The sequence below is a fragment of the Petaurus breviceps genome, unplaced genomic scaffold (genome assembly GCF_028583685.1).
Source record: "Petaurus breviceps papuanus isolate PSGF00001 unplaced genomic scaffold, PetGlider_PUasm1.0 187, whole genome shotgun sequence".
NCBI lineage: Eukaryota > Metazoa > Chordata > Mammalia > Diprotodontia > Petauridae > Petaurus > Petaurus breviceps.
This window is the reverse complement of record NW_027185799.1, coordinates 751,458-774,172: the sequence shown is the minus strand read 5'-3', so window position 1 is coordinate 774,172 and position 22,715 is coordinate 751,458. Positions and strand designations below refer to the sequence as shown.

The 22,715-nt window shown below is 43.1% G+C and overlaps 1 protein-coding gene and 1 long non-coding RNA gene across 5 annotated transcripts; one reads left to right on the top strand and one right to left on the bottom strand.

Annotated features, from left to right (window-relative positions):
- The first annotated feature begins 1,622 nt into the window (after positions 1–1,622).
- Positions 1,623–21,903, top strand: ATRIP (ATR interacting protein). Of its 4 annotated transcripts, none has more exons than XM_069090605.1 (14): positions 1,623–1,778; positions 2,180–2,623; positions 3,461–3,600; positions 5,014–5,184; positions 7,001–7,122; positions 8,566–8,729; positions 10,665–10,760; positions 11,262–11,388; positions 11,709–12,449; positions 15,063–15,205; positions 15,980–16,071; positions 16,500–16,583; positions 20,944–21,196; positions 21,726–21,903. In XM_069090605.1, the coding sequence occupies exons 2-14, from the start codon at positions 2,245–2,247 to the stop codon at positions 21,791–21,793; spliced, it is 2,580 nt and encodes an 859-aa protein (XP_068946706.1). In that variant the 5' UTR covers positions 1,623–1,778; positions 2,180–2,244; the 3' UTR covers positions 21,794–21,903. The 4 variants fall into 4 exon arrangements, with proteins under 4 accessions (XP_068946706.1, XP_068946707.1, XP_068946705.1 ...); XM_069090606.1 differs by having other exon boundaries at positions 1,701–1,833; positions 3,464–3,600; XM_069090604.1 differs by having other exon boundaries at positions 1,701–1,833.
- Positions 4,120–22,678, bottom strand: LOC138163157 (uncharacterized). Its single transcript, XR_011168809.1, has 3 exons — positions 22,461–22,678; positions 6,994–7,134; positions 4,120–4,240 (listed from the first exon to the last, which is right to left on the bottom strand). It is a non-coding gene; the product is annotated as an uncharacterized lncRNA (long non-coding RNA).
- Between the last annotated feature and the right edge of the window lie 37 nt (positions 22,679–22,715).

The window sequence follows — 22,715 nt, the reverse complement described above, 5'->3', positions numbered from 1 at the left end:
CATAGAACTTTATCTGAGACTTCAGGGAAGCCAGGAAATAGAGGTGAGGAGGGAGTGAGTTCCAGTTCTTTGGGGAGGGCAAGTATTTAATGTCCTAGAATCAGAAGATGGAGTACTGAGTTAAAAGGAACCTCAGAGGCCAGTGTCATCAGAATGTAAAAAGACTGTTAAGGTACCAAGGTCTCTAAAAGCAAAATAGAATTTTATATTTGACCCTCGAGATAATAGGGAGCTGCTGGAGTTTACAGCAAGGAGTCTTGGCATTTTTGGTATCGTGGATCCCTTTGGCAGTCCGGTAAAACTGATGGACCCCTTCTCAATATTTAAATGCATAAAATAAGTCAATAAGCATTTATTAAATGTTTAATATGTGCCAGGCTTCCAGCTAAGTGCAAACTAGATCTTGTCCTCAAGAGCTTGCATTCTGATGGGGAGAATATGCAAAAAACCAAGTGCATATCAGATAAACATAGGGTAGTACCTGGGCCATCATCTCAAGGAGGAAGGTATTGGGGGATGGGGAAAAGACCTCTTACAGAAGATGGGAATTAAGCTTTTTTTAAAAGAAGTTCACAGACCGTGTCTTCTTTCACAACATGACTAATAATGGAAATGTTTTGCATGATTGCACATGTATAACATATAAAATTGCTTACCGTTTCAGGGAGGGGTATGGAAAAGAAGGGAAAGAATTTGTAACAATATTTTTCAAAATGAATGCTAAAAAATGTTTTTACATGTAATTAGGGACAAATTTTTTTTCAAAAAAAGTTCAGACCTAAAGTTAAGAAATTCTTAGCACGCTGTTTTGTGTTACTTGCCATTTATCCCCAGCTAGATATTAAGTTCCGCATAGGCATGGGGAACACCACAGGTAGACATTCCGTATTTGACTTTTGGAGGAGGGATGAAAGTTGGGATTTGTAAATTCATCTATAGTAAACTTCTCCCCAAAGACCACTCCCCTCCCCGCTGTTCATTTTAGAGTCACCCTGGGGGCACTGAAAGATTGTGACTAGATTAAGGGGACTAGGCTGGACCCAGGAGTCTAGACAGGGGCTGTCAGTCTTAACCGAGGCCAAAACAGGCCCCGCACTGCCCCGGGAACACTGCATCCCGGAGGACCAAGGTCCACGCGGCTCTTCCTCCGTATTCGTCCCCAGGAGGAACGCGCGGGGACGCGGAGGGCCTCCCTCGGGCCGCAGTACCGCTCGCCGTATTCGGCGTGGGGACGAGGCTGCAGCCGGACGAAGGGAGACCTTATGGATTTGGAGGAGAAGACGTTCCTGAGAGCACAGCCAGCCCTGTCCTCGGCCCCCTCATCCCCCGCCTCCGCTCCCTGCTGGGTCTCTAGAGAAGCTCATGGACCGGGAAAGAGCAGCACGGGCACCGACTCCCAAAGGCTTCGCTGACCTCAGCGCCGCCCACCTCTCCCTCCGGACGTCTCCCTTCCCCCGATTCCTATTTCCCACAATCCTTCTCGCCACGGCTTTCGGCGCCACAGCTCCAAGCTTCCTTGTCCTAGGGACCTCAGGGCAGCCCCGACGCCGCACCTCTTCCCCCCCCCCCCCCAACATTCTTACGTCATCATCGCGCGCTCAGGACACGGCCACCGGCGGCGCCGTTTCGTCAAAAGGAGACGCCCGCCTACTGATTCCCGGGCCTGCCGGGAGCTCAACCTCGCGCCTGGAGCCCGGGACCTGATTGGTCGGTGTGCTTGGGAGGCGGGTCGTGCGCAATGATTGACAGGCGGTGGTAGCGGCTGCTCCAGAACTGGGGTGAGTGGCCGCCTCGAGCCCCAGAGCGGTCTAGAGTCGCGGGATGGGGAGAGAGGTAGGGGAGGAGTGGCCAGGAGGAAGGGATGAGGAGACTACCGGTGGAAGAGGGATGGAGAGGGCAGGTGCGGGGGAAGAGATGTCAGGGGAGATGATGAGAGGACTGATGGGGGAGGGGTGAAGAGAGGACCGGTGTGGGGGGAGGAATGGGGGAGGGGAGGTAAGGGAAGGGTGCCGGAGGAGGTGGGAGGGGCACAGGTAGGGGATGACTGGAAGAATGGGAGATTCTTGTTGGGATGTGACAGAAAGCAGGATGGCTCCTCTTTTTCCCAAGCCTTAAGATGATTGAGCCTCTCTTCTTCCTTTATCGCACCCCATCCGGTTTATGCCACTTTTCCTTCCAGCCAGCCCCACAGCTTCCCTCCCAGGAATCATCAGGACGTGAAGCCATTTCTCCAGAAGAACAACAATGGCAGGGAACTCTGGGAACCGCTTCCTGGGGGGCAAGAAGAGGGGCAGTGCGCAGTTCCAGGGCCTGCGCCCCCCTCACGGTGGAGACGTACCTCCAGGGGTTTCTCCGCCTAGTAAGAGGTCCAGGAGCTTTGACGTTTCTGACTTCAGGGACACAGACGATTCCTTTGGGTACAACGAAGAGTTTACAGCGGATGACCTGGAGGAGATTGACATCATTGCATCCCAAGCTTTGACTCAGGATTTGGCCTATAGGGTTCCACTGAACACAAATGCTGCCGCAGGAGCATCTTGGCCCTCATCCGCTAGAAGCGCCAGCCACAGTGTGGGGCGCTTGGAGCTCTGCAGAAAAGACAGCACAACAAGATGCTCCCTCGGTGTGTCAATAATGCTAATAATAGCTCATTTCTATGTAGTTTTTTTAACTTTTCGAGATGCTACACATTCATTATATCATTTGGTCCTTATACAGCCCTGTTAGGTGGGTACTACAGGTGTTATTCCCATTTTAGAGGTGAAGAAGTCTAAGTCCAGAGTGTTTAAGTGACTTGCCAATGCTAACACAGCTTGTATCAGAATCAGGCTTTGAACCCAGGTCTCTCTGACTGCTAGTCCAATCTACTTACTCCATGGGACTATATGTGCTTCAGTGATGTCATATTATTGGACAGGATGACATGATTCATCCTTTTTCTGATGTGAATGCACTCTTAAATCAGAGTCTGGAAAATAGGAGCACAACTTTGGAATAGAGTTAAACATGTTTCTACAGGTTTACTCACTTTCTTGACCCCTTTCATCTCACATAGGCAGTTTGCAAGTTGGGAATGGGTTGTATTTCAAAAGCTTGTGTTTCAGGTAATCAATAGCTTACCTCTAAACATTGTCTCACATACTATGGAGGTAACTAGGTACCCAGGCCATCTCACCAAAGCCTAATATATAATACTAATGTTACCACAAAAATCAAACCACCATTTGGTTTTACTGGAGCTGGAGCTTCAAGGGCACTGACTCCTTGAGACAGCAAAGTAGGAGCTCCAGCTCCAACTCTGTCAGGAAAATAGATGTAGAGTAGGGGAACTTAACATATGGGATTATTTGTAAATTGAGTGTCTCCTTAAGCTGGGGGTTCCCTGCAGGTTATTCATAATGACAAATGATTCTTTTCGGCATATCTGGATTGAGACATAATATAAGTAAATTCTTACCAGCAGGAATCCCTAAGTTTCCTGAACAAGATGGATTGTCCAGAAGTAAAAATCCTTCAGAGAAAAGCAGAGAAAAGATTCCAACTAAAGATGTTTCTGAATTTGAAAAACTTAAAGCACAACATGAAAAACTAAAGGAAAAGGTAAGTAATGCAGAATGTTCTTTGCTCCTTAGTAGTGCAGATTTAACCATTCACTTCCCCCTTACTCCCCCCAAACCCACTCAGTGAAATCTAGTGACTTCTTTAGCCTCTAGGTTCAAATATATACATATACTCCTCGATTTAACATGTAAAACTCTTCTCAATCTGGACCCCTTTTATCTTTTTACTCTTCATATTCCTCTAAATCTTCAGTTCAGTCATACTGGCCTGCTTACTGTTCTCCTCCCCCTTCCTTTGCTTTGACTGTCTCCCATGACTAGAATGTATTCTCTATTCACTTCTGTCCCTTAAAATCCCTGACTTTCAGGGCAGTTAGGTGGCACAGTGAATAGAGCACCAGCCCTGGAGTGAGGGGGACCTGAGTTCAAATTTGGCCTCAGACACTTAACACTTACTAGCTATGTGACCTTGGGCAAGTCACTTAACTTCAATTATCCTGCCTTCTCCCCTCCAAAGAAAAAGCCCCCTGGCTTTCTTTAAGACTCACTTCAAATGCCACCTTTTATAGGAGGGCTTTCCTGTCTTCTTTGCTGCAGTACCTCCTTTCTAAATGTATCTTGTAGTAGTTCATATTTGTATATGGTCTTAAGGTTTATGAAATTCTTTCTTCACAAAGACCCTATAGAAAAGGTAGTGGAAGGATTTGTAATACCACATTACAGATGAGGGAACTGAATCTCTGAAAGATAAAATAACTTGCTTGAGAGTATATAGTAGACCCTGAGTCTTTTAGCTTCAAGTGTTCTTTTCCAGAATGTTGTCTTTCTTTGATTTGACTGATGAAAATGGACACAGGCTCATCTGTAAAGCCAGTTCAGAACCTTGTCTTGATTAAGGGATAAAGTAGATCTTTCTCTACCATCTTACCCATCAACTCCAACCTTTTGTGTCTGTCTTTTGACTTAGAGAAGCTGAGCTCTCTGAGTGACTTAAAAGCTTTTCATTTCAACAGGATTTTCATAGTCTATGGCACCTTGATCACTGCATCAAAACTTAGTTTGTGCTGTTGTTCAGCCATGTCCAACTCTTCACGATCCCATAAGGTTTTCTTGGCAAAGATACTGGAGTGGTTTGCCATTTCTTTATCCAGTAGATTAAGGCAAAGAGAAGGTAAGTGACTTGCCAAGGGTCACACAGCTAGTGAATGACTGGGGCTGAATTTGAACTCAGGTCTTCCTAACTCCAAGCCCAGAATTCTGTCCACTGAACTATCTGGCTGCCTCCTTAGTTTGTGCTAGCATACATATATATATATATATTTCATTGTACTTTTATATATATAACTTCTCTCTCTCCTTAATCTGAGATCATAATTACATATAGCTTTTTAAGTATTTATGTCTCTTTTTCCTTTGATGATACCTTCTCATAAGATTAATTTGGGATTTACAGATGAAGGCAATGCAAGAGGAAATCCTCATTAAAAATGGAGAAATTAAAATTTTACGAGACTCATTGCATCACACAGAATCCAATCTAGAAGAAAAGAAACGGTCACATTTCCTTCTTGAACAGGAAAAAATTCAGGCCCTCAATGACAAAGAAAAAGAATTCTCCAAAAAGGTAATTTGCTTTCTATTGCCTTTGTTAATGCTGTCAGCTTTACTGTATCAGAACAGCCCTTTTGTTTAGCTCCCAGAGTTCCTTCATTTTATTGAAGAAGAAGAAGAGAGCATTAGCATTAAGATCAGATGTTTATTGTCTTCCCCGATTAGACTGTAAGCTTCTTGAGGCTAGGAACTATCTTTTCTTTTTCTTGTTTGTGTCCCCATAGCTTAAATTAGTACTAGGCAAGTAGTAGACAGCTAACCACATCTAATTAATGTGTATTGAATTGAATTGATGAAAAATAGTATTCAACACTGGATTTGTTGAATGAAACTGACCTCCAGAGGGAGCCTATGAAATTTTACCTCCAGATGGGGCCTATGAAATGACTTAGACACACAGGTAGAATCCAGAGGCCTTCCATAGGCATCATCCACATAAATTCAATAATATTTTGACCAAGAAACATCAAACAAATGACTAAGCCATCCATATTTGTTTATAGAAACAGAGGAGTTTGCGATAGCAGTTCAGGATCAGATCATTGCTCACAGAAGTTACAAAAAGAAACCCAGACTTATTGTTGATTCAGGTATTACAAGAAAATTGTAAAAACAGTACAACATATCACTGCAGTTTTCAAAAATTTAGCATCTACTGAATACCTAGAAAAATATGACCAAGTGGCCAAAATAATACACCAAAAATTTACTATCATTAACACAACAAATCTTATTACAAATATAGCCACCAAAATATCCTTGAGAATTTAACAAACAAGTTGTACTAGGCCCACAGCATCATTATAGAAAAAACATTGGCCACAAACTCCTGGTCATTACACTAATCCATAAAAATTCAAGAACAATGTTCATTTTTTCCCTACTATAATCATTAACAAGGATCTATTCTTTGCCTTCTTCTCCTCCTCCTTTCTGTCCTCCCCACCCCATTGAACAAGAACAAAATAAATTTTTGTAACAAATATGCAGTCAAATAAAGCAGATTTGTTCACTGACCAAATCTAAGTATGTATGTCTCATTTTGCATTTTGAGTATCATCTCTCCATCATTACCTCCATTTTATAGATGAGGTTCAGGGAAGCTAAGAGACTTGCCCATGATCACATAGCTAATAAATGTCAGAACCCAGATCTCCTGGGTCCAAATCTAATATTATTTCCATTCCATGATGGTGCCCTACTAAAACTCAGTTTAAAATCTCTGGTTGCACTCTGCTGGCTTTTTCTGATTTGCTATTAAAATCACATTAGACACCAATAAAGTTAACACAAAGGGCTTCCTGATGGAATGATTTCCTACATTTCAGTTGTCCTCTGCATAGAACTTAGGTGATACAAAGACTCTTAGTTTTATCAACAGTTTTAAACCCCTACAATTGCAATTGAATTACTCCATTTCATTTAAGCCACCTACAGAATGGACCCATAGCTCTATGAACTGTTTGGAGACTTTAGATATTTGGGCTATATAAATCAAGTGGACTTTGGAAATCATTTTTTATAAATGAGCTGTATATATATACTATAATATAGTCATCCTTGCCCAGATTCAGAAACAAGGCTAGAACTTGAGATCATTAGATGTGGTTAGCTGCCTTACAGCAAATTCCTGTCATTGTTTTCTACTGATTCCCTTTTCTAGTTCAAGATGTGAAATCTTGAGGTCAGTATTAAAGATGGTCTAGACTCACTCATCCACAACATGTTTTCATTTGTTTTTGTGTTCCCATCACCTAACATATTGTATTATACCTAATAGATGTTTAAAGAATATTTGTTGAATGGATGAACTGTCTTTTACCTTCTAGCTCCAGTCGCTGCAGTCAGAACTTCAGTTTAAAGATGCCGAGATGAATGAATTGAGGACCAAGCTGCAGAACAGTGGGAAAGCCAGTAAAGCCACCACCACCCTGTCCATCTCCCATGTCAGGTACAGTCTGTCCTGCAGAGAGAGAGAGGGGGGGGGGCACCTTTAGCCTTATTTAGTAAAAGTCATCAGGAAAGTCCTGATTGAAGGTCATTGACAGCCTTTTTTCTGTGAAAGACACCTTCTGTTACAAATGACAGACTTTGGGAAGATTTCAGCAGCCTGGGTCATAACTCCTAGCCAGGAGCCTTGATTCCACATTGGAAGGGTCTAGCACCTCAGAAGTATTCAGATTTTGCCATAGTTTGAGTAAGCATAATATCACAAAATTAAATTTACTTAAACTAAAATGATTTGTTCTCCAAACATTTTTTAAAGAATAGAAATTCAAATCTAAGCCAAGGGAGACTCAGATCTAGCTACTTAAAATATCTGTCCTCATCTGCTGTCTTGGTACTCATTTCTTTCTGACAGCCTCTTCCCTTCCTTTTGGTTGTAAGTGCCTGTTTTACCTTCTTTTCTTATTTTCTTTTTTTTTTTTTGGAGGACAATTGGGGTTAAGTGACTTGCCCAACATCACACGGCTAGTTTTTGTGTTAAGTGTCTGAGGCCGGACTTGTACCCAGGTCCTACTGACTCCAGGGCCAGTGCTCTATTCACTGCACCACCTAGCTGCCCCCTTTCTTATTTTCTAAATTAACCCTATATACATAAAAATGTAGGAACTTATCCTGAAAAAATGGACTCTTATCATTCTTGAAATGTGAAAATTGCTGCTAATTTATTGGTACCTGAAGGACATATGTTACCTCAAATGAGCATGGTATAAGCATCTTTCTTGGTTTGAATCAGTTTGTACATGGGTAGTTCAAGTGAGAAAGCTGAAAGGCTCAGGGCTTTGTCTCTGCAGCAGGTTCATAGCCCTCCTTCCACAATGCATCTGCATGGTTCCTTAAGAGTTTTCACAGTGCCTCATTTTCTGACCTACGAGCTGAAGCTCAGGTTTCTGTGCATTGGGGAAAACAAAACAAAACTATTCTTGACCTTAAAGAAATTGGGATTTGCAGAAAAACTTCCTAAATTTCTGTTATTCTTGCAGGTAGCAGGGACTGTACAGATCTTCCCCACATTATCTTTACCTCCTTTTTCTTGAGTCTTGTGTCTTAGTCCTGAAAAAAAGTCCTAATACTGATGTAATGGCTTCTCTACAGAGAAAAGATGGTTTGATGAATCTAAGTAATAAATGTGCCTAACATTCTTAGTTGACTAGAAGGGCCCAATCTACTTTCATTACCGGATGAATAGGAAATGTCTTGCACTTTGCAAGTATAAAATTTCAGCTGAAGAGTGGGATAAATATAATAGCCAAGACCTTATACTGAACGTGGCAAGGAGAAAAATATCTTGATGTGAAGTTTTCTAGCATGACTTTTGAAAATTGTTGTTACTTAATACTTTGAACTGATTTCAGTAGAATCATTATTGTCAAATTGGAACTTTTTCTAGTCCTAGGAAAAGCCCTTCCAGAGCTATAAAGCAAGAAGCTTGCTCTCCACAAATGGGAAAATCATCTTTTCCTACAAAGGAGTCCTTCAATGCCAACACATCCCCTCCCCATTCCTGTCAACCATCAACACAGCCCTGTGTCTTGGCTCTGTCATACAGAGAAGGTAAGCAATCCACCAAACATTCTGAAAACACAACTGGTTTTCATTCATTCTTTCATTCAGTAACCAGTTATTAAGTGCCTACTAAGTTCCAGCTTCTGGAAGAAATATACAAAGATTATTAAAATATGATCACTGATCTCATGTACCGTGTTTCCCCAATAATAAGACACTGTCTTATTAATTTTTTTGGACAGAAAAACACCAGAGGGCTTATTTTCAGGGGAGGGCTTATTTTAATGAACATTGACAGCAATTTTAATAAACAGGTAAATGTGAATAAAAAAATGTACCTTTATTCAATAATGAATTCAGTAAAGAACAGGATGACGCGCTCACTGCTGCAGCTCTGATTGGATGCAGCTCGGAGCGTGGCGTGCGTTTCACCCGGGGTGGGGGGGGAGACGGTGCATACAGAGGGTACTGTAATGTAGCATGTAGCGCAGGGGATCACCTTCACTACAGTAGCAATCTCAATAGGGCTTATTTTTGGGGGAAGGCTTATTTTAGAGGAATCTTACACAGTAAGGGGAGGGCTTATTTTCGGGATAGGTCTCATTATCAGGGAAACACGGTAATCTGCATTCCTCATAGGAGACTACAACACATATATCAATACTATACAATAAATGTAAAATAACTAGTGCAGAAAATGGATATAAAAAGGATAGAAGGGGATGTGAGGTCAAAGGAAGGACACATTTCTGGCTTGGAGTGGGAAGCTAGAGAAGGCTTCTAGAAGTAGGTGACATTTGACCTAGACATTGAAGAAAGGCTAAGATTTCAAAAGACAGAGACTGGGAGAAGAAAGAGGGAGGGAAGTGTTCCAGGAATGGGGAACAGGGTACACAAAAACATGGATATGAGAGATTATAGGCTATGTGTGAGGAAAAAATTCAGTTTAAATTGTAGCTTACATGGAAGAGAGTATTGTGAGATGAGATTAGAAAAGTGTTCCTTGTGGAAGATCTCAAATGCCAGGCTGAGGTGTTGGAACTTTTTTCTGTTAAGCATTAGGAAATCATTGAAGGGTTTTGATAAAGGAATAAAAGCAGATCTGTACATAAGGAAGATTAATTTGGCACTGGTATAAAGGATCGATTGAGAGGTGGAAAAGTAGAGGTGGGAAGATCTGTTAGCAGGCTAGTACAGTATCCCAAGTGGGTGGTAATAAAGGGCTGTTTTGGGTGGTGGCAGTGGGAGTGGAAAGATGGGAGCAGATGTGAGAGAGAGCATCAACAGGACTTGGTGACTCATTGGCCATGGCCTGTAAGGGGGAGAGGCAATATGCAGCAACTTTGTTCTAGTTCACAAAAGCCACCCTTATGTTCTGGTTCTCTCAGTCAAGATTTGAAGGGATGCTACGCTCTTCTTCTGTAGAAATAAGCTGGCAGTGGTAGGGTTTCATTTTGAGACTGCTGTCTAGGCTATTTCCTCTTAATTCTTTGTGACCATGAGAAAAAAAATTGTGGATTAAATGAAATTTAAGTACATTTTTAAATGTCTTTCTTTCCATTCTCTGAACTTAGTTATGATATAGAATCTTCTTTTTCCTTCTCTACAGCATTTTTATCTCTGAGAAGCTTCCTGTGTCCTCCTCATACTTTTGGCACCTAACTCACAAAAAGCATTTAGCTACCATTTAGTATTTATCTATAGTTGTTAAAAATAAAAGACAGATTTTATTTTCTTCTTCATTACATGCAGTGAATTTTCTCTTTTTAATTCTGGAGATAAAGATATTAAAGCTTTTCTGGGAGGCTTAGTTCTTGTTTTGTTCTTGCTTTGGGTTTGTCTACCATGGGATGTCCAGAGTTTTATGGGACCGATTGATTAAGTTACTCTTTCTCCAAAGCAGTCATCACATGTACATTGAACCAAGAGTTTCTGGGCCATCGTCTTTTGTACATTGCTTACAACTTGTGTTTCTTGTTCCAGACAATAAAACCCACAGTTTGGGAAATGAATCTGTAAAACAGGAGGAGACACAAAAAAATCCCACTTCCAGTTGTATTCAGCAACCAAACACTCAAGGTATTGAAATTAGTAGTCCCAGACACTGGACACCATAACTAAGACTGCTTTTCTCAAGGCATCCCTTTCTCAGGGTGTTCCAGGCAGCTCCACAGAAAATTCCAGGATATGCAAAAGTTCCCATTTGGTGGAGGAGGGGAAAGGTTGGTGGGGAGGAAAGGCAGCTTACAACAGGATTTTCTTCCTTCTCCAACTTGCCTGGAAACTGAGGATCAATAGGAAGTGATGATGGGCCACTTAAACCAAACATTGATCAGTCCTTTAAACAAACTTCATAAAATGGGAAATGAACAGCAAGAGCAGAGGCCTTTTTTGTTAAATTTCTCTAAGCAGGTGTATACAGGAACCTCAAACATCTAACATACAAAAAACACAGGCGTTTTCAGTGTGGACTTGGCTCACATGGTTGTGGGGTGTCTCAAGTAAACTTCAAATTTTCCTTCGGATGCCCTAGAAAAAGCTTCACATCAAGATCAACTCAACCTACTTTATCTTCTGCAGGTTCTGTTTTGATAAACTTGCTTCTGAATCAGCCTTTGACCCCAGGAGCATCCCTAGGTCTCTGTCATCTTCTGAGCAGTCACCCTGAAGCCCCTGCTGGTTTTTTCCAGCCTCCAAGATTGGGCAGGTAAGTGAACAGCTTCTGAGCAATTCTTCTCAGGAAAGGACTGGTGAACATTCTGGGCAGCTAGAGCTGGCCCTATCCTTACTGGGCCATGTGTTTTCTGAGTGGGTGGATATGAAAAGTTCATCAGAGGAAAGTGCTTGGGACCTCTTGGCTATGGTTTGGCCTGCTTGCAACACACACTGTGTCCTCCCAGGTTGGGATCATGATGCAGTGCAGTGTCACACACTACCATAGAACAAATACTTATCAAGTGCCGACTTTGTACAGAGCATTAATATTCAGCCTCACATGGACTTGCCCTCTTTTGTGCTTTTCCTTAGTGCTTCATCAGGAATATCAAGCATCCAGACCACATGTTCTCGACAAGGTTCATTCTCTGCCTCATCCCTGAGAGAAGCACAGAGCCTGGCCATCACAGGACTAAACTTAATTGCCAGGGATGAAGGTTCATCTGATGAAGACCTCACTGAGAACAGGAGGCCCTGTCATGTCACTCAGCTCTGCCAGCTCCCAGGGGCTGTGCACCTTCTCCCCCTTGTGAGGTATTATATTGACCTCTACTGCCAGACTCTGCAGGCTGTGGCCACAGTGAAAAGGAACAGTTCTGGGGACTCATCAGTCTGCTCCTCTCGAGTGAGCACCAGTGCAGAGTCCAGCACAGAGGATTCCTTGTCAGCTCTGGAAGGGTTCACTGTGGTGGCACTCAGCATTCTTCAGCACCTAGTGTGTTACAGTGGGGCTGTTGTTCAAACATTACTGTCAGTAGGAGGGAGAAGAGATGCCACTGATGGAGAGGATCCTGCCTTAGGAGAGAACAAGAACCCTGTGTGCAGAAGGAGTCCTGAGAAGACATCAGAAAACCCTATGGTGGAAGAACACCCAGCAGAGGCTCCACAGGAGACTGGGAATAGCCAGAAGCAACATCCATTGTTAAAGATGCTCCTTCACTTGTTGTCTTTCTCCTCTGCTTCAACAGGTCACCTACAAGTTAGAGTCCTGAACCATTGCCTTAAAGTTCTGGTGAAATTAGCTGAAAACTGTGTATTCGATTTATTACCCAGGTAAAAAGCAGATAGGAATCAAGTTTCTCTTCAGCCTTCCCCCTGAACTTTTTGCAAATAGTATGTGCTATCAGTAATAGTTTGATTCTGTGTCCTTAATTTAATCCATACTTCCTTACTTAAGAAGTATAGTTTTGGAAGACAATTTACGGTCACAAAGTACTTACGGCACTTCATTTGATCCTTGGAAAAGCCCTGTGGGGTGGGTGCAGGGTGTGATTATTATCACCCCTTTTGCAGATGAAAGAATTGAGCCTCAGAAAAGGAAAGTGGCATGTATGGAGCCCATGGTCACACAGGTATCACTGTGACTCTGACCTAACTCTTCTGACATCAGGACTAGTTTTCTAGTCACTTCCTCATAGGGACTGCTCTTATCTGTAAGAGAGTTGGATTAGGTTTGGAGAAGGGAAACAGGATACCTTTTGTTTAATTCTGCCTTTATATGACAGGTAAGATGGGGGCTATATGCCACAGTACACAAAGAGTTCTAGAGGAAAAGCCCAGCTGGAGACACAAACGTCCATTTCCAGTATCCTGGCAGAGAGTGACAACGTTTGCTATCTGGTATCCATCATAATATATGAGGCTCTCTCCAGATGGAGTTGTTAGGTTGCTGATTCCTAAGCTAGGTCACATAAGTTAGTTTCCCTGAAGTCTATATCAAGTTACTGAACCTTGTTCTGTCTGTCGTTCTGCACATGGTACTGTGTTAGGATGAGACTCTGTAATCTTTTCCTTTCCAGAACTTCTTTATGTATAACATTCCACTACAGTTGAGTCCAGCTAAAACAGCATATTATTTTACCCATCTGGATTTCTCATGGGTCAAGTTACTGTGTGACCTTTGGCAAATGTTAGGATCTCTAGGTCTGAGCTGCCTCATATGTGAAATGAGGGGATTGGACTAGTGATCCCTTGGGTTAGCTATAGCATCTTGAGATCATGTGAGTTTGAGGCACCTCAGTTTAACAACGATTCAGTAAAGGCCAATGAGAATGTCCTGTCATTGATAGTTTCCTTCCTGTACAATAGCAGTTAGTTCAGTCTCACAGGACCCACTGCAGTTCTAGATTTCAAGCAACACAAACTGATCTGCTATATAAAAGGGAATTGTTCTAACTTATGTTTTTTTTTTGGGGGGGGGGGTTGTTTTGTTTTGTTTTTGGAGGGAGGAAGGCAAAGCAATTGTTAAGTGATTTGCCCAAGGTCACACAGCTAGTTAAGTGTCAGGTGTCTAAGGCCGGATTTGAACTCAGGTCCTCCTGACTCCAGGACTGGTGCTCTATTCACTGATCCTCTAACCTAGCTGCTCATCTAAATTATATTCTTTGGGATACAGTTGAATGGTTAACAGACTACTGATTTCTCATTGAAAGTCTCTAAAAACCATTTTCCAAAATCTATAAGAAAAAGATCTAAAGTAGTACCAGTATTCAGTATAGCAAATTTCAGGTAAGAGTCAAAACTGTAAGGGCTTTGTCCTGTGATTTCTATTAGCCTAAAATTCCCTAGTTGTGAAACTCAAACATTTGTAAATTGCCACATTATTAGATTTAATGAGAAATATCCTATCGCACCACATTCTCTACACTAAAACATACAGTGCATATTCTTAGATCACATGGATCCTGGAAAGCCTGTGGAGTGGAACTGGAGTCCTTTTGTCACCAGATAGCCTTTGGCCTCACAGCTGCTTTCCTTCGTCATTCAAGTAGCTAAATTCCACCAGCCTACTTTGGGCTCACCCTCTTTGCACCCCATAGGCCTATAGGGAACCAGAGCTATATCTTCAGGCTCCCCTAGTAACTTAGAACCAAGGAGTTCTCCCCCCTTTAGCTGCTTTGGTACCAGAGCCCAGTGGATCTAGAAATGGACCATCCAGAGTTTTTCCTTAGCCCCATTTAAACCACTGTATCTGTGACCTGTACCACACCAGTAATTCCCAGGTCGGCACACTATCTTTAGGTGTGAACCAGGGTGCAGACTCATGTTACTCTTGTTAGGAGGAAGAAAAGCCTCTTATACATGGTTCTACAAGGGCTTCAATCTGTTGTTCGGTCCACACCTAACACATGTCTGTGGTCTGGAAGTGGGCCAGGGAGTAGACTGACAAATGTTTTGTACAAGCGAGGAAAAAAAATCAGGGGGCCCAGGATGGCTAAGGCTGCATCTTTGTGTGTCTGTGTTTATCTCCACAGCTAGTCTGGCTTGCCCTTTATTTCACTTTGACCCACAATGTCAGATTTGCAAGAGGCCTTAGAGATCATCTAGTCCATTATTTTTAGAGGAGACAGGCCTCAAGAGGGGTGGTAGTGACAGAAGTAGGACAAAAACTCTGAAATCCCAGGCTAAGGCTCTTTGTGTTGCACCTTGCATCAGGGGATGTGTTCCCCCTCACTGGGGGACTGGAGAGCATAAAGGGAATGGAAATATTTAATTTGCTCTCTCGTTACCTCTCTGGGTGCTGGAAGCCTGCTGGGGAATAGGCCGTGAGTTACCTATATCCTGACAATCTAGCTGCTCTTTTATTCTCTAGTGAGGAGGCTATGGTATATCCTATAGCACAGAGGTTTTGATAGGTGCAGCATCCTTGTTGTCTGTATTTTCCAGGTTCCAGTGTGTGCTGAGCAGCCATGGGTTGCTCCAGTGCCTTTCCTCAACAGCCCATCTGTCAGCCGTCCTCCTGACTGTTCATCTTCTGTCTCTACTTGGTGACCATAAGAAGTTAGCTCCTCAACTCTGCTCCAAATCAGGTAAAAGTGCATTTCCGGAAGTATAGGGGCTATTGTGGGAGAAGCAGAGTACTGTGTACTCATGAAGCTGGTAGTGCAGTATATAGAGCCCTGGACCTGGAATCAGGAAACCTAAGTTCAAATTAGCCTCAGACATGTACTGACTGTGTGGCCCTGGGCAAGTCTCTGTTTAACCTCTGTGTGCATTAGTTTCCTCAGCTACAAAATGGAGACAATAATAGCTCTTGTCTGAGAGGGGTGTTGTGAGGATTAAATGAGAAAATATTTGTAAAAAATGTGCCTAGAATATACTAGGTGTTATATAAATGTTTATTCTTTCCCTCCTTTTCTCCCTCCTCTCCTGTGTATCAGAACAACTCTATTCTCGGGGCGGCCAGGTGGCTCAGCAAGTAAGAGCACCAGCTCCAGTGTCGGGATGACCTGGATCAAATCCCGGGCTCAGATACTCAGCACCACACCCAGAAATAACTGGCCATGTAACCTTGAGCAAGTTACTTAACCCCGATTGCTTTAAAAAAAAAAAAAGCACTCCTCTATTCTGCCATAAGAAGGCCCTGAAAGCCTCAGTGATGAGGCAGGGCAGGGTTAGGGAGTTTGTTATCCTCTGGATGAATGCTGATGTCTTGGCAGGGAAGAAGGGCTGCACAAGATGCCAAATTTCATCTACAAAACTGTCTGAAATCTTCAGTTGTAACTGCCCTGAAACTGGTGGGGGGAACAAAGGGATGACTGATTACTTAGTGAAAGAAATGGAAACTTTTTTTTTTTTTCCAGAAACCTGTCTTCTCCTCTTGCTGTATATGTACATCACTTCAAGGCCAGATAAAGCAGCTGTGGAGACACAGTGGTTTCAGCTGGAACAAGAGGTAAACACCAGCATGTATTGGTTTTTCAGAAGCCACTCAAGAACTTGCTTTAGTGTTTTTGGGGAGTGATCCCTGTCAGAGAGGTCACAGTTTGGTTGGGAGACAGGATATACTTGCATGAAGCAATTACCTGAGCCCATTTGTATATACGTTCCCAAATGCAGGGCAGACTTTGCTTTGAGTGCTAGTGATGGTCTTTGCCTTGGTGGGTATCTCTAAAGGTGGGGTTCCTTTCTGCTTAGATTGGCTATACTTCTGAGTACCTACTAGTACTCAGGGAGTACCTCCCTTTGTCCAGGTAAGCAGTTGCTGAGTTAGCTGAATCAAAGTGGAGGGCAATCCAAGAAGCCTGGTTACTCTAGAAGGGTCCTGCTCCTGCCTGCAGAGTTTGTGGTAGGACCTTGCGTCCTTGTGCTCTCTTGTCCTAGACTGTGTGGTTCCTGGCCAAGATCATGCAGAGCCCTGACTCTCCTATCTCCATTATAGGATCTGACTGCCAGTGCAGCCTGGAGGTAAGTGGCCAGGGAATGAGAAGATGGGTAGGGGCAGTACTGGGGGAGGCCAGTTCTGCCCCTTGTTTACCATAGCAATTAAAAACCACACTTAATTCATCTTTCCAGGTATTGTCCTTCCTAAGTCCTTATCCTTCCTCCAAACCTCTTGACAGCACTAGCCCTCTGCAGAAAGGAGAATAATGCATACTAAATCTTCCACTGAACCAGCAGCAAGTGGTTGTGATGAAGGAAGGCCATCTGAACCTTCTTCCATGTTACCGAAAATGGTTTCTTCTACTTTACAGTACAGCTCATGTTTGGCTTCATTTCACAGCAGCCTCCCACCCCCTTAGCAGTTACACAGTGATCTCCTGAATAGTACTAACATGACCTCTCCCACGCTTTGAGGCAGTGATCCCCACCACACATGTGTGCATGCATACATCTGGAGCTGTGGCTCTCCAGATATGGGCCTGGGCCTCCAAGGGGTCCCCAGCATACTTTCAGGGGGTCTATGAGGTCAAAACTATTTCCATAATAATACCATGATGCTTTAAACTCTTTTTTTCTTTAAATACAAAAAAAAACATTTTATTAGCTTGATTTTGTATAATAGCGATTACACCTTATATTAAAAATACTAGCTATATACTTATAGCTATATACATATATATGTATAGCTATATATATATAGTTATATATATATCACATATTTATATAATACTAATAGGAAGCAACAAGGTCCTACTTTTCTTTTAATCAAATGCTTTAATTACTTCTAGTTTACATCATTCATTTCTGCAAAATTTTGAGTTACAAATTTTCTCCCCGTTTTTCCTCCTTTGTATAGGTTGTACATGTGTAGCTATGCAAAACATTTCCATAGTGGATATATTGTAAAAGACTTGACTATACTTCTCTCCCTCCTATCCCACCTCCCACTTATTCTATTCTCTACTTTAATCCTGTCCCTTCTCAAAAGTGGGGTGCTTCCAACTCCCCTCCCCCCCAGCCTGCCCTCCTTTCCATCATCCCCCCTCTCATCCCCTTCCCCTCTACTCTCCTGTAGGGTCAGATACCCTATTTAGTGTATATGTCATTCCCTCCCTGAGCCAAATTCATTGAGAATAAGGTTGACCCGTTCCCTTTTGCCTTCCTGTTCTTCCCCTCCATTGTAACCATTTTCCCTTGCCTCTTCTATATGAGATAGTTTACCCCATTCTGTCTCTCCCCATCTCCTCTCATTATATTCCTCTCTCACCTCTTAATTTCACCTTTTAAATATCATCCCTTCCTATTAAATTGGTCCTATGCCCTTTATCTATGCATACCTGTACACATATATACACACATTCACATATGTATTCATACACCCATATACCTTCCTATATAGACATATATATGTATATGTATATATACATTTCTATTCCCTTCAACTATTCTCATACTGAGAAAAGTTTCATTAGGTACAATTAACGTTTTTCCATGTAGGGATATAAGTAGTTCAACTTTTATAAGTTCCTTATGATTTCTTTTCTGTTAACCTTCTCATGCTTCTCTTGCTTCTTGTATCTGAATGTCAGATTTTCTATTCAACTCGGTTTTTTTTTATCAAGAATGCTTGAAAGTCCTCTATTCCACTGAATGACCATATTTTCCCCTGAGGCATTATACTCAGTTTTACTGGGTAGGTCATTCTTGGTTTTAATCCTACCTCCTTTGACCTCTGGAATATCATATTGCAAGCCCTTTGATCCCTCAGTGTAAAAGCTGCCAGATCCTGTGTTATCCTGATTGTGTTTCCACAATATTCAAATTGTTTCTTCCTGGCTGCTTATAATATTTTCTCCTTGATCTGGGAATTCCAGAACCTGGCTATAATATTCCTAGGAGTTTTCTTCTTGGGATCTTTTTCAGGAGGTGATCGGCAGATTCTTTCAACTTCTATTTTGCCCTCTGGTTCTAAAACATCAGGGCAATTTTCCTTGAGAATTTCTTGAAGGATAATTTCTAGGCTCTTTTTTTGATCATGGTTTTCAGGTAGTCCAATAATTTTTAAGTTATCTCTCCTGGCCCTGGAGTCAGGAGGACCTGAGTTTGGATCCAGCCTCAGACACTTAACACACACAAACAAAAAAACCTTGCCATGTGACCTTGGGCAAGTTACTTAAACACAGTTGCCCTCAAAAAAAAAATTATCTCTCCTGCATCTATTTTTCAGGTCAGTGGTTTTCCCAATGAGATATTTCACATTACCTTCTATTTTTTCATTTGTTTGCATCTGTTTAATAGTATCTTGATTTCTCATAAAGTCACTAGCTTCCATTTGCTCCAGTCTAATTCTGAAGGAATGATTCTCTTCAGTGACCTTTTGAGATTCTTTTTCCATCAGGCAAATTGGCTTTTAAAGGCATTCTTCTCATTGGCTTTTTCAGCCTCTTTTGCCATTTGAGTTAGTCTGTTTTTTAAGGTGTTATTTTCTTCAGTCAGGTAGTTGACTTTCATTTCTTAATTTTCTTGCATCGTTCTCATTTCTCTTCCCAATTTTTCCTCCACTTCTCTTATTTGATTTTTAAAATCCTTCTTAAGGTCCTCTGTGGCCTGTAACCAGCACGTATTTTCTTGGAAGCTTTTAGTGCAGAAGTTCTGACTTCACTGTCTTCCTCCTGTTCCATGCTTTGATCCTTTTTGTCCCCCAAATAGGAGTGTAAAGTTGGATTGCCCTGTTTACTTTGCTTCCCTCATTTGCTCATGTTGCCACTCAATTACTTGACTTTTGGGCTTTTTGCCACAGTAGGACTCTGCTATCAGACAGGGGAGCTTCATACCAAATGCTGGGGTTTTCTCAGCTGCCAAAGGTGTTAGTTGGGTGCCCTCTCTGAAGCCTCCAAATGCTCTGGCAAGCTGGTCGCAAACCCCAGGACTTCCACCCTAGACCACAATCCAGATCCAAGCAGGTTTTAAGCAAGAGCGTTTACCCCTCAGACTGGTTGCTTGGTCCCCTACAATCTGCAGGCCAGGAGCTGAAGCTGCCACGTGTGGTGGCTGGGCCTCAGTGGCTTCTCACCCCGACGGCAAAGGCCTACTGCACTCCCAACTACTGGATCCCAAAGTCCACACTGCACTGACCTCTCACTGTGTCCTTAGCATCTATGTGTTGATAATTGTGGAAACTGCTACAGCTGCTGGTGATCTGAAATCCCTCCAGCCAGTGTCTGGTCAGGCTCACCCTAAGGGTAAAGCCTCTGCCCAGCAGAATCCCAGAGTGCTGCGCTGGCCACTTCCTGCTGGCCTGCCGGGCTGTCCTCAGCAGGAGGTTAGCTTCTCTGTGTCATTTTGTGGGTTCTGTCACTCCAGAGTTTCTTCAGAGTCTCCTTTTACATGAATTGGGGGAGGTAGAAGCCAGAGCCCCGCAGAAGTCCTGTTTCTACTCTGCCATCTTGACTCCGCCCCCTTTAAATTCTAATATGGTATATATTGGCTACTAAAATGCACATAAAGAAAAAATCTTTTGGAGGAAGGAGTTATCAGTAATTCTTAACAGGATCCTGAGAGCAAAAAGTTTGAGAAACACTGATAACAGAGAAAGATGCTTTTTCAGTTTTTCAAATTTTTGCCCTTTTGTGGCCTCAATTCTGAATCTCCAGCAGGTTTAGGAACTTGCCTGTTCTGTGTAACTTGGACCAGGCAGCTTGGTTTAGCCATGTCCACAAACAGAAGCACCATTCTAACTATCTTTGCCTTGCTGGGTAAACTCCAGGGGCTCCTTATTGTTCCAAGGATCCAATGTAAACTCCTCTGTGGGGGATTTAAAACCTTCACAGCTTGACTCCAGCATACTCTTCTGGCTTTATTGGTACTTTAGGCACCATCCTGAACTTTTCAGTTCAGCCAAACTGCCCTTTTTGCTCTTTTTTGCAGGGCACGCCCATCTCATTTCTGAGCCTTTGTATTAGCTGTCCCCTTTCCTGGGATACTCTTCCTCCTCCCCTCTGCCCCTCAGAATTCCTTGTTTCCTTTAAAACACTGTTCAAGCACCTGCTATTGTATAAAACCTTTCCTGTGCCCCTCTCAAAAGCCAAAAGCTTACCTTATATTTGTATATATTCTGTATCTCCATTTTATTTATGTATGTGTGTATAATAGTGTACATATGCACTATAAGCTTTTTGAGATATGAACTGTTCCCTTTTTGTCTTTGTCTACCTATTACAGGAGTATGGTACATAGTATGGCTTAATAAGTGCTTGTTGATTGATTCAGTACTTAAGATGAAATCAGTTCTAGAAAGCATTCTCTTCACCTTCAAAACCAGCCCCTAAACAAAAGCCCTCCATTACCCTGTAATCCTAAGCCCTGTTCTTCGTTTGTTTCCCAGGTTGTCAAAGCACTCATAGTGATGTTACACAGACAGTGGCTGACCATTCGAAGGTTGGAAGGCCACGTACACAAGGGTCAGAGGAAGCAGATGATCCGGTGTCTCCGGGACACCTTGTTGTTATTGCACAGTTTGTCGCAGAGAGACGGCTCATTCCATGAGCACTGCGTGGATGTTCTACACCAGTATGACCAGGTGATTCCTGGAATCCAAGCCCTCCTTCGAGGCCTCCCTGACAGGACAAACTATGAAGGTGAGAGAGCAAAGCTGGCCGCTGGCCACTTCTAAGAAAGATTCTGTCCTTGGGAGGCCAAAGGGAAGAAAACACTGACCATATCACTGACTGGAAAGCTGGGAGACCTTTAGGACAAGAACCCTGCTCTGCCTTTCTGTGCTCCCAATAGTAACCCAAGATATGATCTCCTATTATCTCAGTGGCCCTGCAGGTTCCAGTGTGTCTTCTGTAAAATGTTGCTTAGCAGCGCAGCCTCTCCTATGCCCAGCCACTGAGGCCTGTGGGATTTTCCTCCCTGTCTCCAATTTCCTGAGCCAGCTATCTGGTACTCATATCTGCTGCCTGCCTTCACAGCTTGTTCTGACTCAACACCAAAACCTGGGCCAAATGTGACCAGGTGCTAGGGGTTTGGGGAAGGGGAAGGGAATGGAAGCAGAGCAGTCCCTGAAGTACTGAAGGGGGCAGAACAACTGGCTGGCTTCATCAGTTCCGGACCTGAGCTTTGGATCAAGCCATTCACAACTTAATCCTTTTGTTTCTGGTTTAGAGACAGCTCTGGAAGACCTGTGCCGAACAGAGCCAGACTTTGAGGACGCTGACATGGACCCTAGCTAAACCACAAGGTGGTACTTAGACCACCAACTCTTCAACTTCAGACATAAATTTTATGGTTTTTAAGATTACACCAACTGATTAAAGATGAATGTCATTGACACATCAAAGAATATTACTGTTCATTATTTTTATGACTTGCTCCTGGGTCCTTCCTAGTTCTGTAGTTGGAAGAACCTCTGAAACTACATTCATGAATTTTAGAGCTGCAAGGAGCCTTAGAGGTAATCTGAACCAGCCTCTTTAGAGATCAGGAAGCTGAGGTTCAGTCATTTGCTCAGGGTGATTCTCCAGCAGTAGCAGAGTTGGGCCCAGAACCCAGCTTTCCTGCCTCCTGACCTGTTCTTCCCATCCAGGGAGCCCCTCCCCCCACAGACACGCGGTGCCCCCTGTTTGCAACTGAAGAGCATCTCCAAGAGACCAAGTTGGAGTGTCTGCTTGTACTGAAAGTAAAGCAATACCTCCTCCCCATGCCTGGAGAGAAGGAGCATGCCAGGGCGCAGGAAAAGCTGACGTGCCAGCAAGACAGCTGTGCACTTCTCTAGTTAGTCACACCTTCTTCCTTCCTTCACCACAACCATACCGCCATCCCCACCCCACCTATACATGCACTACTCATTAGAGGTCTGGTAAGCTTTGGGAAACGACCATAAATGCTAAATGGTCCCACCTTGATTTCCTGGAATCCCCAGGGGAGCCAGCACTGACTGGATGCCAGTTCTCTGGTGCCCTGGGCAGATGCTGGGAGCGCTGCCAGTCATCACAGGCACTGCACCAATCTTTCCCCAGCAAAGCAAGGCTTTGCCGGAGACATTCCTGGGAGATAGGGCTCGTCGCGGGTTGGGACAGGTTAAAGGGCGCAAAATGATCCTTCTCATTCTGCCTCCAGATAGGTCCGGCCATCCCAGAGCCCCCACGGTCCTTC